This window comes from Arvicola amphibius, chromosome 4 (genome assembly GCF_903992535.2).
Source record: "Arvicola amphibius chromosome 4, mArvAmp1.2, whole genome shotgun sequence".
NCBI classification, from domain to species: domain Eukaryota; kingdom Metazoa; phylum Chordata; class Mammalia; order Rodentia; family Cricetidae; genus Arvicola; species Arvicola amphibius.
The window spans coordinates 20,395,405-20,413,505 of record NC_052050.1 but is presented as its reverse complement, the minus strand read 5'-3'; the positions used below and the strand labels follow the sequence as shown (position 1 = coordinate 20,413,505).

General features: G+C 54.2%; 2 protein-coding genes across 2 annotated transcripts; one reads left to right on the top strand and one right to left on the bottom strand.

The window, feature by feature from the left end:
• Positions 1 to 659: 659 nt before the first annotated feature.
• Positions 660 to 2,401, bottom strand: Ccr10 (C-C motif chemokine receptor 10). Its single transcript, XM_042054863.1, has 2 exons — positions 2,378 to 2,401; positions 660 to 1,724 (listed from the first exon to the last, which is right to left on the bottom strand). The coding sequence occupies exons 1-2, from the start codon at positions 2,399 to 2,401 to the stop codon at positions 660 to 662; spliced, it is 1,089 nt and encodes a 362-aa protein (XP_041910797.1).
• A 55-nt stretch (positions 2,402 to 2,456) lies between these two features.
• On the top strand, positions 2,457 to 17,862 carry Cntnap1 (contactin associated protein 1). Its single transcript, XM_042054862.1, is given in 31 exon segments — positions 2,457 to 2,475; positions 3,269 to 3,385; positions 4,291 to 4,392; positions 4,477 to 4,670; positions 5,064 to 5,143; positions 5,145 to 5,209; positions 5,300 to 5,400; positions 5,402 to 5,504; positions 5,865 to 5,905; positions 5,907 to 5,930; positions 5,932 to 5,976; positions 5,978 to 6,049; positions 6,512 to 6,661; positions 7,489 to 7,699; positions 7,702 to 7,749; positions 8,420 to 8,569; positions 8,817 to 8,988; positions 9,419 to 9,525; positions 9,640 to 9,759; positions 10,076 to 10,279; positions 10,448 to 10,604; positions 10,688 to 10,815; positions 11,058 to 11,243; positions 11,689 to 11,910; positions 12,204 to 12,443; positions 14,106 to 14,459; positions 14,587 to 14,714; positions 15,622 to 15,715; positions 15,834 to 16,079; positions 16,176 to 16,223; positions 16,666 to 17,862. Coding segments are annotated over 31 exon segments (4,233 nt in total). The 3' UTR covers positions 16,971 to 17,862.
• Positions 17,863 to 18,101: the final 239 nt, after the last annotated feature.

Below are 18,101 nucleotides of genomic sequence, written 5' to 3'. Positions count from 1 at the left end.
TACAGGCATCTGTTAACACACCAGCAGACTCGACTTGACTTTTTAATTAGTGTTTTTCTTTCCTTTGCAGGACTTTAAAGGGGATCCAAAATCCCACCCCCAACTAGAATCTCTTGCCTCCTACCCCTGCCTTCAGGTCGGACCCATGCACACACAGTTTGGGACAGCATCACCCCGCACATTTCACAGGCTTGGGAGCTAGGTACTTGCTAAAGCAGCCATTACTGGAGAGCGCTAGTGTTGTTAGAAAGCCCTTTCTTACCCTGACTCCGGAGGAACCCCGCCCCTCCTCACCTGGCAGCTTTCCCACCTCATCTCGGTTGGCAGAGGTTGAGTGAAGGCCGAGTGTCAGCACTCAAAGCTTTAGCCGACTCAGCAGCCCCCCTCCCCCAACACCTCCCACTCAGGCTCAAGCGTGGGGGTGCAACCCACTGCCTTGGCCTCGCTACAACTCGTTTCCAAAGTTGGTGATTCAAAAATAGTAACAATAGTTGGGTTGGGTTGCATCTCATTTGCATTGTATCAATTTAATTAAGTGCAGAAGCAATCCCTTTAGGTCCTGAAGTCTTTCTCAACGTTCCCCCCCCACTTACTCCCCTTTCTCACTGCCCTCCCTGGGATCGTTTCCTTAGCCCTCCCCCCTCTCTGGAATTGTGGCCCTAGTTGTCCCAGGAGAAACTGTGGGTCTCTGTGGGAGCAGAGCAGGAAGAAAGGCGGAGTCGGCGGGGGCAGCGGCCTCGGGGGTTGGGCTTTGGGCTGCATCCCCCACTATGTAGCAGCCTCCGCAGGTCCTGGCGGAAACGCAGGCCTAAAAAAGCATAAAGCACCGGATTGAGGCTGCAGCGGACCAGCGCCAAGCCGCCGGTGACCAGCAGAGCTAAATCTTTGCGCTTACTGGCGGAGCAGCTCCGCTCGCGGGCTGCCAGTAGGTCGGCTGTATCCATCAGCAGGGCGAGGCTGTAGGGCAGTTGCAGCACCACAAAGGCCGCCACCAAGGCCACCACAACACGTAGTGCGCGCCGCCGCTCTGGCCCCCTGGCGGCCAGAAGCGTGCGGCCCAGGAGCGCATAACAGGCTGCCATGACGCCCAGAGGCAGCGCGAAGCCCAGGACCACCTGCGCCACCGCACTTGCCCCCTTCACAGTCTGCGTGAGGCCTTCGGGGAAGATGAGCCGACAGCGCCGTTGCCCTTCCCGCGGCCCGTCCCGGCTGAAAAGGAGCGCAGGTAGGGCCAGGAGCAGCGACAACAGCCACACGAAGACTGAGACCAAGTGCGCACGGCCAGGTGTGGAGGGCCGCTGCCCGGCTGGGAGAGCTCGAGCGATGGCCACGTAGCGGTCTGCGCTGATACAGGCTAGGAAGAGGAAGCCAGCGTGGAAGGAGGCCGAGTAGAGACCTGAGATGGCTCGGCAGGTGGTACTTCCTAGATTCCAGCCCTGAAGAGCTCCTGCTGCTGCAAAGGGCAAGGTCAGGGCCAATAGGAGGTCAGCCAGAGCCAACTGGAGCAGGTGAACGGAGGTGGGAGATCGGGAAGTTCGTCGGGCTGCCAGATGGGTGGCCAAGACTAGGCCATTGCCTGCCAGACCCAGCACAGCCACCATCAGGGAGACACTGGGTTGGAAGGCCCGACTAAAAGCCTGCACATCCGCCTTGTAACAGAGTTCTGGCAACGGCTCCACTGAGTAAGCCTCCTCATCGTACGCGGAATAGGGTTCCCAGGAGACCTGGTGACATCAAAATGAGAGGAGGGACCATGTAAGACATTCCTACACCACTCCCTTTCATGCAGGACTTCCTCACTCGAAGCCGAAAACACCAGAAGAGAGACCCCCCAAAAATTCTTTCTAGGGTATACTGAACAGGCAGCTGCTTCTCTTGCCCTCGTACTAGTTCTGATCCCAGATTCTTGGGTGACCTTGAGCCGCTACTTGCTGTCTGGATGGACCTCAGTTACTTAATGTGTTCTGCCCAGTCTGTTAGTCCTATCCAGGCTTGCAGGGAGGACTGTTAAAAAGATGAAGCATCTAGCTCGCCTTAGACCAAGCATTTGTATTATTAATAAATCTTGGCTGCGTCTGTTCCCTATGCAGTGCCCTCTTCTGGAAGGAAGGTCAGATGCAGGCTTCGCTTCAGCCTTGGACCCTAGACTTCAAGCTTAGGCTTTCTGCCTCCTTCCCTGCTCTCCTCCCCACCCTAACCGCCAGGTCGAGCACGGGCATACTGAAACGCTCATACCAAGGGGGTCTTATGTAAGTTTTCTAGGCTCCTGTGCAGGTCATAGGATGACAGAGGCCCGATATTAAGTGGGGAAACCCATTCCTTCCCCCTTCTCCACCCTCTCTGCAACCCTTCTCCCCCTCCCTGCCCCGACTCCCACCTGCTGTGTGGGCTCGGTCCCCATCTCTGGCTACAAGGGTTTCTGAGGTACAGTCACAGGGGGGTAAAGTTAAATAAGTATGGGGCAGGAAGGAAGGGGTGGGGAGAAAGGCCAAGAAGGAGGGTGGAGATTAGGGTCTGCGGGTTAACTTTTACATTCCACCTTGCCTGATTTCTATCTAATCCCTGCCAATGGAAAAAAGAAGGGTTGCTGTATGATCTTGAATAAGACTTGTTTTCCTCTCTGAGCCTCGGGCTTTCCATGCGCCAAGTGGAGTAAGGCGAAAATACCGAGTTCACAGTTATGAAGGTGTCCAGCACTGAGCCAAGAACGTTATTTACCTTCAGAAACCCGTTTTTTATTTGCCCTTCATTCCGTCTCTAGGTGTCCTTCTGCGAAGCTCTCCCCTTCTTTTGAAAATGTTAGACTCCGTCTCATCTCCCCCCACACTTCTCTTTTTGTCACCCTGCAGCAGTCCTTGTCAGCTTGGGTTATTGGGGGTATTTCCCGGTGCAGGTTCTCTACCCCGCCCTTTCGCAATAGGGCTGAGGCACGCGCTTGCGCGGGGTCCGGGAAAACGCGCGTGCCAGGAGAGAGAGGCTGGGGAAGGGGGCGGAGAAAGGGAGGTGAGGAGCACGGAGAAGAGGAGAGAGGAGACAGAGAGAGGAGAGGAGGGGAGAGAGAGAGAGAGGCCGAAGAGAGAAGAGAGAGAGATGAGAGAGAGAGAGAGAGAGAGACGGAGAGAGAGAGAGAGCGCGGAGAGAGAGAGAGAGAGCGAGATTGGGGATTAAGAGAGAGGGAAGGGTGGATAAGGACGAAGAAACAGCGGTCGGCCCGAGAACCCCAAGAGATACGCTGGGGGTCTGAAGCCAAGACCTGGAACCCTAGCAGGAGCAGGGCACAGCCAAGCGACACCCAGGGCTGGTCAGCCCTGCGTGAGAGTCTCATTCCGACTCTTCAGCATCCTGCTCGCCGCTGTGGTTTCTGGAGCTCGGGGCTGGGGCTACTGTAAGTGCTGATCTCAGAGGCAGGTGTGGTTGGGTGCAGGGGTCCAGAGCTTGCAGGGCGAGTCCGGCGCCGCATTGCGGCTGGGTGGTCGCCGGTCCTTCCCCGCCGGCTCGCGCCGGTTTGCTCCCATCTTTTCCTCTCCCTAGCGCTCCGCAATGCAGCTACCAGAGTGCTGCGCGCGCGCGCGTCCCGGGCTGGGGCTGGGCTCTGAGCCGAGCAACCAGTCAGCCCAGGGGATTTGGAGCTGTTAATCCAAGCGGCAGCCAGTGCCTGGGTTTGAGGTTAGGGTTGGCTATAAATGCTACCGGTATTGGTGACCCAGGCTAGAGTTGAGGTTTTTCCCTGAGGGGCTGGGGCTGGAATTTGGAGCTGACCCAGGGACTAGGTAGGGTTTGTGGCCAGGGCTGGGTTGTATGGCTAGAATCCAAATAGGAGTTGGTGACCCTGTCTAAGGCCAAGGATGATGCTAAGAATGGGATTGGGAAGTGACTGGATTGGGAGCAGATCCTGATTTGGGGATTGGTGCACGTTTCGATGGGGGAGGGTTGATGAACGGAATGGATGGTAAGTCTGGGTTAATCAGTGTTCTGAGGCCCATTTGGGTTCTTAAATACGCTGAAGTTTGGGGATTGTGTTTAGGGGAATACTGAATCAGGGTAGGTAGGAGGGGAAGGGAGGATCTGGCTTTGGATCTGGGAGTACAGGCGAAGAGTTACCGTATGATAGGGAGAAGCCAGGAGTCCCTGAGGGAGCAGCTGTTGCTGAAGCCTAGGTTGAGGGCAAAGCTTTAAGGTGGGGCTGAGTCTGCCACTGGGGGGGCAGTGAAGAGGAGTTTAGACTAAGAGAGTCAGTCTTTAGAAGAGGGCATACTAACAAGCTCATCCATCCCATCCCCCCTCCCACAGATGGGCTGCAATGAGGAGCGGTGGGTCCTCTGTATGCACGGTCCCTGGGCGCCTCCTCCTACTATGGGCTCTTTACCACAGCCCGCTTTGCCCGGCTGCACGGTGAGCTAGCCCAACCAGGGAGGGGAGGACTCCTGAGAGCTGAGAGAAGAGAGTGGGTGGTAAAAGCCCTTGCCCTTTCTGTAGGCATCAGTGGATGGTCGCCCCGGATTGGAGACCCGAATCCCTGGCTCCAGATAGACTTAATGTCGAAGCATCGGATCCGGGCTGTGGCCACACAGGGAGCCTTTAATTCTTGGGATTGGGTCACACGTTACATGCTGCTCTACGGGGACCGTGTGGACAGCTGGACACCATTCTACCAACAAGGGCACAACGCGGTACTCTCGGTGCCCTGGCGCACACACTTGGGGAGCCTCCCCTGCTCTGGGCCCTGGGCTGGGCACTAGCCTGAAGGGAAGGGGAGGGGACAGCATGAGGCACAGGTGAGGAAAACCGCTCTTAGGATTTAGTCCAGCTCAGACTGTTTCTCACCAATTATAAGGTTTAACACACTTTGGGGTAAAACCTCGGAGAGCTTCCTGAAAGTGGTGGCATTAGATTTGCACTTTGAAGGAACAATAGGACACTAGTCCCTGTACAATCCTGGGGGCAGGGGAGGTGGAGTGAACTCCTGTTCGCGCTCCAGTCAAGACTGGCAAGGTTTGAAAGCCACCGCGGGAGGGAAAGCTGAGGGTGGGAACAAGGTTACTACTTTTCCCAACCCCCCGCAGACCTTCTTCGGTAACGTCAATGAGTCTGCGGTGGTTCGCCACGACCTACACTACCATTCACGGCTCGCCTATGTCCGCATCGGCCGCTGGCCTGGACCCGCGCGGCAAGATCGGCCTGCGGCTGGGCCTCTACGGCTGTCCCTACAGTAAGGGTGTGGAGGTCGGGAGTGGGGGCAAGGAGCCTGAGAGGGGACAGCCCCCCCGACCACCCCGCCCACCCACGGTCCTTCGCGCAGAGTCCGACATACTGTATTTTGACGGCGATGATGCCATCTCGTACCGCTTCCCGCGAGGGGTCAGCCAAAGTCTTTGGGACGTGTTCGCTTTTAGTTTCAAGGACCGAGGAGAAGGATGGGCTACTGCTTCACCACCGAGGGCTCCCAGGGGGATATGTGACGCTTGAACTGCAGGGGGCACACCTGCTGCTGCACATGAGCCTGGGTGAGCTTCGGGACCCCAGAGTGCTGCCCTGTAGTGCTTGGTGCTGGGATACAGCAGGCTAGAAGTCAGAACTGGTTTCGGCTTACCAACTGCGTGACCTTGAACAAGGCATTGTAAACACGCAAAACAATTTTGTATCTCATTTGCTTTTCATCACCCCCAGTGTGATGAGATACCAGCAGCTATCCTACTCAAAGTTTTTACAGAGAGCCAAAAGAAGCCCGGAGAGGTTAAATGGCTGCCTTGTCGGTGGCCACTTCTCCATTCCAGGCTCTGATTGGGTACTCTGGTGGGAGCTGCAGCTTACTTGGGAGCAAGGGGCCGGCCCGGAATTCTCACTCTGTCCTGCCCTGCCCTCAGGCAGCAGCCCCATCCAGCCAAGACCCGGTCACACCACGGTTGAGTGCTGGAGGCGTCCTTAACGACTTTGAGCTGGCACTATGTACGGGTGGACCGATATGGCCGAGAAGCCAAATCTCACCTTAGACGGTTATGTCAATCGCTTTGTGCTCAATGGCGACTTCGAGAGGCTGAATCTGGACAACCGAGGTGACCAAGGGTGGGGCACGTTATTGGGTTGTGACAATGGGAAAGTGGGGGCGGGGATCCACTCGCCATCCCACTCCCATATGCAGAGAGACTTTTCTTGTTGTCATTGTTCTGGTCCTCACTGCAGGTCCTACTATGATTGGTTTAGAAATTCAGATTTGGGGGAATCAGGAAAAGTAGAAAATTGTCCCACCGTTCCGTGCTGTTTGCTATAAAGACCCTGGCCCAATCTGCATTTTAAATACCTAAGAGCGACAATTTGACCTGCTGAAGGCCTACAGCCAACTAGTGGTGGCATTAAGGCTCAAATCTAAGTGCATGCTTTAGTATTCACCCTAGGGAAATGTGTTTCAAGTCTTCCTGAAAGCCAGGCATAGTGGAAAGGGTACTTACTGTGCGCAGGAGGAAAGGTAGGCGCTCCCCTAAGCCCAGGGAAACCGCTTCTCATCTGCTTCCCACAGATATTCATCGGGGGTTTGGTGGTGGGCGCAGCGCGTAAGAACCTGGCATACCGGCATAACTTCCGTGGCTGCATAGAAAACGTGATCTACAACCGGATCAACATCGCCGACCTGGCAGTACGGCGCCATTCGCGGATCACCTTCGAGGCTAGTGGGCAGAGGGGTCTGGGAAGGCAGGGACTCTAAAAGCCACTTGGAAAGCCAAGAGGTGGAGAAGAAAAAGGTCTCGTTTGGGAATTCTCAACAGATTCTAAGGCACGGGGGTTGGGGGGAGGGGGAGGGAAGTACCAAGATGTAAATGCCATTCACCCCCTCCTAGTTAAGAAGCCCTGAGTCGCCAGGTTGTGGTGGGGTGGCACAGGCCTTTAATCTCGGCCCTCGGGAGGCAGAGGACAGGCTGATCCCTGTGAGTTGAGTACAGAGCGAGTTCCAGGACAGCAAAGGCTACACAAGAATCCCTTCTCGAAAAAACAAACAAACAAAACAAAGAAAACTGTCATGGTCGCCTCTTAGTTAGCTAATGGGGGAAAATGAGGTGCAGAGGCTGGGAGGCTGATCAGGAGGAGCACGTGACTACAAGTGACAGGGTAGGGTCTTTTGATGAGCTTTCCTCATTGGTCAACTCTGGAGCATGTGCGCATGCTCCACAGCCTTTGGGCGACATTCGACTTGTGCTATATTGCCCTTAGCACTACGAAAGGGAAATATTATTATTATTATTGTTATTACTATTATTATTATTACTTTGTGGGCAGTGGGATCAGTGATAAAAAGCTAGCAAGGGAGCAGAGTCCCGAGGAAGGCTGTTTGGGCCCCCTTCCACAAGTATGTGGACATATTTGTGGGGGATGGGAAGGGTCAAGGCCGGAGGTCATCACTCCACTCTGGACTAGGTCTGGGTCTTAACCCAGTGAGTATATTAACGGCGAGTACCAGGCCTCCGTGTCCTGACGCATCCATCCATTCTTTTCTAGGGTAATGTGGCTTTCCGTTGCTTGGATCCCGTTCCACACCCCATCAACTTTGGAGGCCCCCACAACTTCGTCCAAGTGCCTGGGTTTCCGCGCCGCGGCCGCTTCGCAGTCTCCTTTCGCTTCCGCACCTGGGACCTCACGGGGCTGCTCCTTTTCTCTCGCTTGGGAGATGGGCTGGGTCACGTGGAGCTGATGCTTAGTGAAGGGCAAGTCACGTCTCCATCGCGCAGAGTGGCCGCAAGAAGCTTCAGTTTGCTGCTGGTGAGGGACTCTTTGGGAGGCAGGAGCAGGCTAGCGAGAGAAGGGTGGGTTCGGGAAGAAACTGGCGGTCACCGGTTCTGTGGGATTCCTGGAGAAGCGTATCAGTTCTTTCCAACTTTGCGTACTATGTCAATGACTAAGGTTATGGACAGTGAAGAGAGCCATCAGGAGGTGCCAGGGAGAGAAGCGTAACGATGGGGTGCGCTTAGACTGCTGTGGGGAGCACAGTGGAGCTGCTGCTTCCCCACCCAAGAACATCTGTCTCCCTGGGCGTGGTGACTTGTGGGGATTTATGCCTATAATCCCAGCATCTGGAAGGCCAAGATAGGAAAACCACAAGCTTAAGGCCAGTCAGGACTACATAGTGAGTGCTAGGCCAGCCTGAGATACAGAGAGACCCTGTCTCAAAAACACACGACAAGGAGGCTGGGAGCCCAACTTCTGTGTTCTGCAAGAACAGTACTTTTAGCTACTGAACATCTAGCCAGCTCACTGTAACTCCAACTCCAAGGGGCTCCAGCTCCCTCTTCTGGCGTCTCGCGGTACTGCAGTCGTGCACACAATTAAAAAGCAATTTTTTTAGACCTCCCCACTCCCCCCCTGCAAACCAATCTTCTCTTATTCTGGTTATGGCTTCCAGCCACTCACACCACCCTCCGTTCTTGTCCAGGGTACCGCCTGAATGATGGCTTCTGGCACGAGGTGAACTTCGTGGCCCAGGAAAACCATGCAGTCATCAGTATCGATGACGTGGAGGGGGCAGAGGTCAGGGTCTCATCGCCACTGCTGATCCGCACAGGGACTTCATACTTCTTTGGTGGTAAGAGGTGGGGGTCTTTGCCCTGTCTCTGGGTGGAAAGGCCCTATCTCAGTTCTGATGGGGCCCCATGGAGAGTAGCAGAAGGGCCGAGCCCCATTTCACCTCTGGGACCCTTGGTCATTGGCCATTATTTGTACTGTGGTTCTAGCATCCTTTCTTCATTTGCATATGGCTCCCTCTTGGTACTTTCTCAGGGGAGGGTATCTGGGTCCCTCCTGGGAAGCCTTACAGATGCTTTTTGCTCCAGGTTGTCCCAAACCAGCCAGTCGGTGGGGCTGCCACTCCAACCAGACATCATTTCATGGCTGTATGGAGCTGCTCAAGGTGGATGGTCAGCTGGTCAACCTGACTCTGGTGGAGTTCCGGAAGCTTGGCTACTTTGCTGAGGTCCTCTTCGACACCTGTGGTATCACAGACAGGTAGCTACAAGGTCACTTCCCTGATGGGTGACCCTGCCAAAGCCCACTCTTCATGTAGTCAGGGTGGCTTTTTATTTTTAAACTAATCTCCCTTCTTCTTGTGTCAGCGCCCCTACACACACAGACACACACACAGACACACACACACACACAGAGTCTTCCTTGACCTCTGACCTCTTTCCTATTTCTTCCTGTAAAGTTACAGGTGCCCAGGATTGAAAGAAAGTTGCTATTCAGTCCTAAGGTTTTTGTCTGACAAGGGCTGGGTACTTTCCCTTTTGGGGGGAGGAGGGAAGACAGTGCATGATCCACATAGACTACCAAGAGTCCCTGTGTCTGGGTTATACCCAGCTAGTTAGGTGGGAAGTGAGCCATGGGGCCCTGGCACTTTGGGAAAGCCTCCTTCCGTGGCTGTTGCCGCCTTCCCCAGATGCAGCCCTAACATGTGTGAGCATGACGGTCGCTGCTACCAGTCTTGGGACGACTTCATCTGCTACTGTGAACTCACTGGCTACAAGGGAGTTACCTGCCATGAACGTGAGCCGGGTGGAATAGGGAGCCAGGAGATGCCTGTTGGGGATCGGGAGGCCGCCCGAGACTGGCCATCCTTCTAGGCTTCTAGCTCCACAGTTGCCTCCTTCCCTCCTCTAGCTTTGTATAAGGAATCCTGCGAAGCCTATCGGCTCAGCGGGAAATTTTCTGGAAACTTCACCATTGATCCTGATGGCAGTGGACCCCTGAAGCCATTTGTAGTGTATTGTGATATCCGAGGTAGGTGGCTTTGATGGGTAGGGGTGGAGGGTCGACGGGGCAATGCAGAAGATGCAGGGGTGTCAGGGAAGCTGGACGAGGAGACAAGATAAAACTGTAGTTGGAAGGGGGACACCTAACATTTTGTAATATAGCCTTACAGACAGATTGCAACTTCTGGCCATTCCAGCCGCCTCATCTCCTGGGTGGAGGGCCCCGAGGCTGGGCTGCAGTGAAGTGGCTGGCCACTTTGATTGACTCTAGGTGGCAGCAGGGTTGTGAAGGAGAGAGACAAGAGTGCTCACTTCCAGCCAAAGCTCTGACCCCGTTCTTTCAGAGAACCGAGCATGGACGGTCGTGCGGCATGACAGGCTGTGGACAACTCGAGTGACCGGTTCCAGCATGGAGCGGCCCTTTCTGGGGGCTGTCCAATACTGGAATGCCTCCTGGGAGGAAGTCAGTGCTCTGGCCAACGCTTCCCAGCACTGTGAGCAGTGGATCGAGTTTTCCTGCTACAATTCGCGGCTGCTCAATACTGCAGGTTGAGCCTGGCAGCAGGGAGGGCTAGGCATAGCTAGAGGAGAGCTGGGGGTGGGGTCGGGGGCAGCTGGAGGAGTCAAGCAAGGTCAGGCCTGCTTGTACCTGGGGATGAGGAGCCCAGAGGCTGATGGAGGGGCAGGGCCTGGAAGCTGCCTGGCGTCTTCCCCAGGAGGCTACCCCTACAGCTTTTGGATTGGCCGGAATGAGGAGCAGCACTTCTACTGGGGAGGCTCGCAGCCTGGGATCCAGCGCTGTGCCTGTGGGCTGGACCGGAGCTGTGTGGACCCTGTCCTGCACTGCAACTGTGATGCCGACCAGCCACAGTGGTGAGGGGATAAGAGGGCGGGATTTCCAGGACTCTAAGGACAGCAGAGAGGCGGGGTTGAGTCACTGCATCCTGTTCCCACAGGAGAACGGACAAGGGGCTGCTGACCTTTGTGGACCATCTGCCTGTCACGCAGATAGTGGTAGGGGATACCAACCGGTCCAGTTCTGAAGCTCAGTTCTTCCTGAGGCCTCTGCGTTGCTATGGTGACCGTGAGTGGCAGACTCCTTCCGTGTAGTCTTCCAGCATTCACTGTTTCCGAAACCTAGATCCCCTGACCCACTGGGAATTTCTAGGTCACGTGGCCGGGTGGCCAGATGCTCCCACTGTGACCTGACCCTTTCGTGGTTCTTCTGCACCCTACTCTTAAGTCTCCCTAACTCTCCCTGCTCAGCCCTTCAGGCCTCCCCCACCGGCAGTTCCCTCACAAGGCTTTCCTCGCTGTTTTCTGCAGGCAATTCCTGGAACACTATCTCCTTCCACACCGGAGCTGCACTGCGCTTCCCCCCGATCCGTGCCAACCACAGCCTCGATGTCTCCTTCTACTTTAGGACCTCGGCCCCCTCGGGAGTCTTTCTAGAGAACATGGGGGGCCCTTTCTGCCAGTGGCGCCGACCTTACGTGCGAGTGGAACTCAACAGTGAGTAGGCGGAGTAGCCGGAATGTGGGCAGCCGGAGAAGACCGAAGAGGCTGTGGGGAACAACAAGACTGTCAACCCTTTAGAGGGGGCAGGGAAAGGATCTGGGATGACTCCGGATCCTAGACTTACTGTCTTGATGTCTGGCTATGTGACTACGGTCCCTTCCGCCCGTGCTTTCCTTCCATGGGCCCTTGACCCCTCTCAGCCATCTCTAACTTGCTATGCTTCTAGCCTGAGCATACAAGCTGGGAAGTTTATTCTAGCTCATCTGCAAATTTGGGGAACAGATTGTGTGGTTTTAAGCCATTTATAGGATTTGGACGAAGTGGAGGACTATCTAGAGGGCTTCCCTTAGGTGAGGAGAGAGATTGGATTTGGGCAAGGTTGCTATATATGGGGGTCAGAGCCCCCTTTCTCATGCTTGCCCACTGTCACGCTGTCCAGCATCGCGGGATGTAGTCTTTGCCTTTGATATTGGCAACGGGGATGAGAACCTGACAGTGCACTCAGATGACTTCGAGTTCAACGACGACGAATGGCATTTGGTCCGAGCTGAAATCAATGTGAAGCAGGCCCGGCTACGAGTGGACCACCGGCCCTGGGTGCTACGGCCCATGCCCCTGCAGACCTACATCTGGCTGGAGTATGATCAGCCCCTCTATGTTGGTGAGCAGCAATGCAGGGGCAGGCAGAGAGCGTCTATAACATCCCTACACTCACTGGTCATGCTCACATTTCCAGGAAGCCTGTGTTCCAATGTCCTCTCTGTCCCAGTGTGAGCCAAGGGACCATTTATCTTCTCCAGCCCCTTACATCCCAGTCTATCCTCCTAGTCCCCTTGCCTCCCTTCCCACTCAGTATTTAATCCTGTCTCTGGCTCTACAGTCATTTGGGGGAAGCTCTTAGGATGCTTGACCTTTGAGCCACATCCCCCAACCTCTCCATTTATTCCTGACCAGGATCTGCAGAGCTTAAGAGGCGCCCTTTTGTGGGTTGCTTGAGGGCCATGCGTCTGAATGGAGTGACTCTGAACCTGGAGGGCCGTGCCAATGCCTCTGAGGGCACCTTCCCCAACTGCACGGGCCACTGCACTCACCCCCGCTTTCCCTGTTTCCATGGAGGACGTTGTGTGGAGCGATACAGCTACTACACGTGTGACTGTGACCTCACGGCTTTTGATGGGCCATATTGCAATCATGGTCAGTGTTGCTGGTTATGGGGAGCGGAGGCGGGGCAGGGGGGCATGGAGCCTTAGGGCATGGAGGCCAGAGGGAAAGAATGAGAAGGGAATATGAGTCAGTATCTGGAAAGATAGATTTCTGACTCTTTGTTAGTAGACTTTTGAGCCCTTAAACAGGGCAGTCAGGCATTTGAAGATGCTGGGTATAAAGGAAAAGGGAGGGATGGTAGAGCTGGCTGATGCGACAGGAGCCCCAACATTAAGCAAATAAATAACTTTCCCATCTTCCCACTATCACCAAGGTCACACAGGTTGCTCCCACACCCCATGCACATCTACTTGGTGTATACGCAGATGTATATACATGTGTATGTGTGTGTGCGCATCGTGCATGCACATATGTGTGCAGGTCAGGGGTCAGCCTCAGGTGTTGTTTCTCAGGTGTATCTACCTTGTGTTTTCAAACAGGGTCTCTCACTGGGACCTGGAACTCACCAATTAGATAGGCTAGCTAGCTAGCTGGACAGTGAGCCTCAAAGACCCTCTTGCCTCTGCCTCTCCCGCAATGGGATTACAAATGTGTGCCATCACAGCCAGCTTTTTGTGTGGGTGCTAGGGATCGAATTCAGGTCCTCAAGCTTGCAGAGCGAGCACTTTCCCAAATGAACATCCTCCCTCACTCTAGTATTGACGTTGGCTTCCGGATGCGTTTCTTTCCCCTCCCATTTCCCGTCTGACCTATCACTGAATTCCCAAAACATGTCTGCAAGCTGACTCTTGGTTGAGGTGAGCCTTGACATTCAATATACCCAGACGACATTTTCCCCAAGGCTGGGCCAAGGTAATCCATGGGAAAGGTGGGTGACTGTGGGCAGAGTCTGGTTGTCTAGGGAGATATAGGGAAATATGAATAATAACACATAATTGCATGGAGTCAGGTTATTTTAATTCCACTCTTGGCCCTCCACTTAAACTATGTGCCCTTGGGCATGTCACTACCCATCTTTTTTTAAAAAAATAATTTATTGGCCAGGCGGTGGTGGCGCACGCCTTTAATCCCAGCACTCGGGAGGCAGAGGCAGGCGGATCTCTGTGAGTTCGAGGCCAGCCTGGTCTACAAGAGCTAGTTCCAGGCCAGGCTCTAAAAAAAAAGCTACAGAGAAACCCTGTCTCGAAAAACCAAAAAAAAAAAAAAATTATTTTTATTTTATGTGCACTGTTGTTTTGCCTGCATGTATGAGCGAACTGGGGTTACAGACAGGTGTGAGCTTCCATATGGGTGCTGAGAACTGAATGCCAGGTCCTTTGGAAGAGCAGCCGGTGCTGGTGCTTTTAATCACTGAGGCACCTCTCTAACCTGTCACTACCTATCTTTAGGCATAAGTTTCCTCGCCTATAACACTTAGGGGTGATTGGATGAGCTTTCAGATTTCTCAACCCATTCTTCTTCCTCTTAGTGCAGGGGGGGGGTGCAGGTTTGTAATCCCAGCGGTTGGCGGGCTGAGGCAGAAGGACTGTAAATTTGGGCTACCAAGTAAGACAATGTTTCCAAAATCGAAAGAAAATATCCTACTGAAAGTAAATAGTGGAGACACTAAAAGTGTGTGGTGGGTTGGTAACATAAGAACCCTTTGAACTTGTGACTAAGACGTCTGGAGCCTTCACCTTGTCTTTGCTTCAGATATTGGTGGATTTTTTGAGACTGGCACATGGATGCGCTATAACCTTCAGTCAGCACTGCGCTCTGCGGCCAGGGAGTTCTCCCACATGCTGAGCCGACCTGTGCCAGGCTATGAGCCTGGCTATATCCCGGGCTACGACACTCCTGGTTATGTGCCTGGCTACCATGGCCCTGGGTACCGCCTGCCCGACTATCCGAGGCCTGGCCGGCCGGTGCCGGGATATCGGGGTCCCGTCTACAATGTTACTGGAGAGGAGGTCTCCTTCAGCTTCAGCACCCACTCTGCTCCTGCCGTCCTCCTTTATGTCAGCTCCTTTGTCCGTGACTACATGGCTGTGCTCATCAAGGAAGATGGTAAGTTCTCTGCATACTCTTCTCCAAATCCCCGTGGTTTGTGACTTAACGCAAAGACCCAGTCCTTTGGAAGATGGGGGTTGTGGGAGCCAAGAGAAGACCTCACGGTCCTCCTCCCACCCCACAGGGACCCTCCAGCTTCGGTATCAGTTGGGTACCAGTCCCTACGTGTATCAGCTAACCACTCGGCCAGTCACTGATGGGCAGCCTCATAGTGTCAACATCACCCGGGTCTACCGAAACCTCTTCATCCAGGTACAGGTGGGAGGGGATGGGCTTGCTAAGTCACAGCCTCATGATCTAGGCTATGACACACCCAAGAAAACATCAAATGATTACATGTCTGAAACGGTTCAGTATGCAACGAATTTTTCCATGTATCACCTCTCATGACCCTACATCAGCTCTGTGAAGTTATTCTGAGCTCCATTTTATGAACCATTAAACAGGCTGAGAAAGTAAAGTGTTTTTTTCAAAGTCAGCTTGCTGGGGGCTGGCGATGTGGCTTAGTTGGTAGAGTGCTTGCCCAACATGCATGAAGCCCTGGGCTCGATCCCCAGCACTGCACAGACTGGGTGTATAATCTCAGTATTGGAGGCTGAGGCAGAAGGAGCAGAAGTTTAAGGTCATCCCTGGCTACATGATAAGTTTGAGGACAGCCTGGGCTACAGGAGACCCTGTATCAAGGCGGGAGGGGCGTTGTGGTGTTGGTGAGAGGGCCCAGTGTGTAAAGGCATAAGCCTGAACTTGATCATCACTGAGATCCGCGCTGTAAAAGGAGAGAAATGACTCCTCCGCATTGTCTGAACTCCAGACCCCATAAAAAAATAATAAAATGTGTAGCCAGACGTAGTAGTGTACACTTTTAATCCCAGCACTCAGGAGGCAGAGGCAGGCATGGATCTCTGAGTCTGAAGTCAGCCTGGCTTACACAGTGAGTCCAGGACAACCAGGGTTATATAGAGACCCTGTCCCAAATAAAATGGGAGAAGAACCAAAGTCAAACTACTAGAAAACTGCCAAGTCAGGGCTTAAAGCCAGGCTGTTTGAGGCACATGTCAGACCCTACTCTAGGCCTAGGGGCTGCTCGTTGTGAGCAAGGGTCCCTTGGTCCTTTCTGGTCTTGGCTGTGTCCACCAGGGCTTCCCTTCCCCTCTGCCAGGTGGACTACTTCCCGCTGACAGAACAGAAGTTCTCTCTGCTGGTGGACAGCCAGCTGGACTCGCCCAAGGCCTTGTATCTAGGGCGAGTGATGGGTAAGCGGCTCGTGTGAGTGTGGATGAGGCTCCTGGGTACAGAGTGAGGAGACAGACAGATGGGAGAGGGGCTTCTGGGTGTCCCCAATACCTCTTTCTGGGCCTGCCTCTCCCTCAGAGACAGGAGTCATTGACCCAGAGATCCAGCGGTACAACACTCCAGGTTTCTCAGGCTGCCTGTCTGGTGTCCGGTTCAACAACGTGGCTCCCCTCAAGACCCATTTCCGAACCCCCCGCCCGATGACTGCTGAGCTAGCAGAGGCCATGCGGGTTCAAGGAGAACTGTCGGAGTCTAACTGTGGAGCGATGCCACGCCTTGTCTCCGAGGTGCCACCAGAGCTTGACCCCTGGTACCTGCCCCCAGGTAAACCCCTAGACAGGGACAAGAGGGGTAACGGTGATGGGAAATGCCTTTGAACACAGAGGCGGTGTTTCCTAACCGGCCCTTTCTCCTGTTTAGATTTCCCATACTACCATGATGACGGATGGGTGGCCATACTCTTAGGCTGTGAGTAGCACTGACCACTGACCTTTCCCAAGACTGCCCTGTCAGCCTCCCTCACGGTTCCTGTCCTCGGGGCTGGGAAGTGAAGGGCTAATGTGAGGTGGGCACGAAGAGGGGGTGAGACAGGCTATGCCGCCTCAGTATCTAACTGGGCGGAGACAATATATGAGGCAGCCCTAAATTTTTAATTAAAATGAAATATTAAAATGCTACACATAGTTACAGGATGAGGAAAGAGATGCAATGTCATCTACTGAAATGAAAAACTGGAGAAGCTGTCAGAGATATGGAAAGAGTCGAGTGGACAGGGGATAAGAATTCAGACCTAGACATGGGGATGGCCTGACATGGTTATATACTATGCACAGTTGTACATGATGCTTTTGGTGGAGCATGTAATATGTGCACCCCAAAGACCTTTCCTGACTTCTTTTTTTCCATCTAGTTTTGGTGGCCTTCCTGCTGCTGGGGCTTGTGGGAATGCTGGTGCTCTTCTACCTGCAAAATCATCGCTACAAGGGTTCCTACCACACCAACGAGCCCAAGGCCAGCCACGATCACCATCCTGGCAGCAAAACTCCCCTACCTCCTTCAGGCCCTGCCCAGGCCCCTGCCCCCACTCCAGCTCCCACCCAGGCTCCGACCCCAGCCCCAGCCCAAACCCCAGCCCCGACCCCAGCCCCAGCCTCTGGCCCAGGCCCCAGGGACCAGAACCTTCCCCAGATCTTGGAGGAGTCCAGGTCTGAATGAGTCATAAGGGCTTTAGGGATCAAGTCCAACTCCTCTGAGTCGCCCCAACCCCTTCCTCTCCCTTACCCTGCCAGGGACATTTGGCTCTTCTTCGCAGGCTCTGTTCACCGGGAGGATTCCCTATGCCAAGTTTGGTGGGCAGAGCTACAGATGGGACCAAAGGGAGTGGCCGAGCCTCACTGCCTGAACCAATGCCCTGCTCATCCTTCCCCGCCAGGCTCCTGGCTGTTGGCCTGCCCCACAGCAGAAGCCCCACGGGGCTGACACAGGCCTTTCCTGCCATCTCTGTCCCAGCTGCTGGTAGGGATTAACAACACAGGGCAGGGGAGATGAAGGATGCCTCCCTTCCTGTGTGCATTATCAGTAGGGACAGATGTGGGGGGCTGCAGGACTGCACAGGGCATGCGGGGAGGGGGAGAGGCTGCTAAAACCCATCCAAGCCTCCCTGCTTGCCCTGCTGCCGGCGTCTTTCCTCTACTTCCTCTCAGCTGGGGGTGAGCAGGGAGGACTTCACCGTCCCTACCTCACCCCACCCGCCCCTTTGTTTTCAGAGACCGAGGTCTCTCCTCTAGCACTTTAGTACCCTCCCTCTGCTGCTTCACGTGCTTCAGCCAAAGCCATAAAAACCCTGCAAGTAGAAAACAGTAATGCAGACACCTTGCCTAGCCAGTCCTCTGCTCTCCCTGACCCTTTCCAAAATATGCAATAGCCTTGGTGCCTGGCCACAGGCCTGGCCCCTCCAATGCATGAGGAACCCGCTTCCCTCTGCTCAGATGCTGCTGTGTTTGCCCAGGTCATATTCTTTATATATATATTTTTTGTTGCAAAGTCTCTCTCAGAGAAACTATATATTACTCTAATTTTTAAATTATTTGTTTATATATAAAAAAAGAACTCGGTGGGCTGTCCTGTGCTGTGCCGAGTCTATAGTGAGCTCCTTCTGTGCTGGATGCCTCACTTGTCCTGCCAGCCACTCACCCAGCTTGCTGGGCCTCCATTCTACAAGAGGGCAAAGCCTGTGGTGCCCTCAACTGAGCAGGTCCAATAAAGCAGAGTGGCAGAGCCCAGTCTGTGTGTGGTAGCTGATGTCATGGTCAAGGGATAAATGGAGTGAAGTTTTGTTTTTTTTAT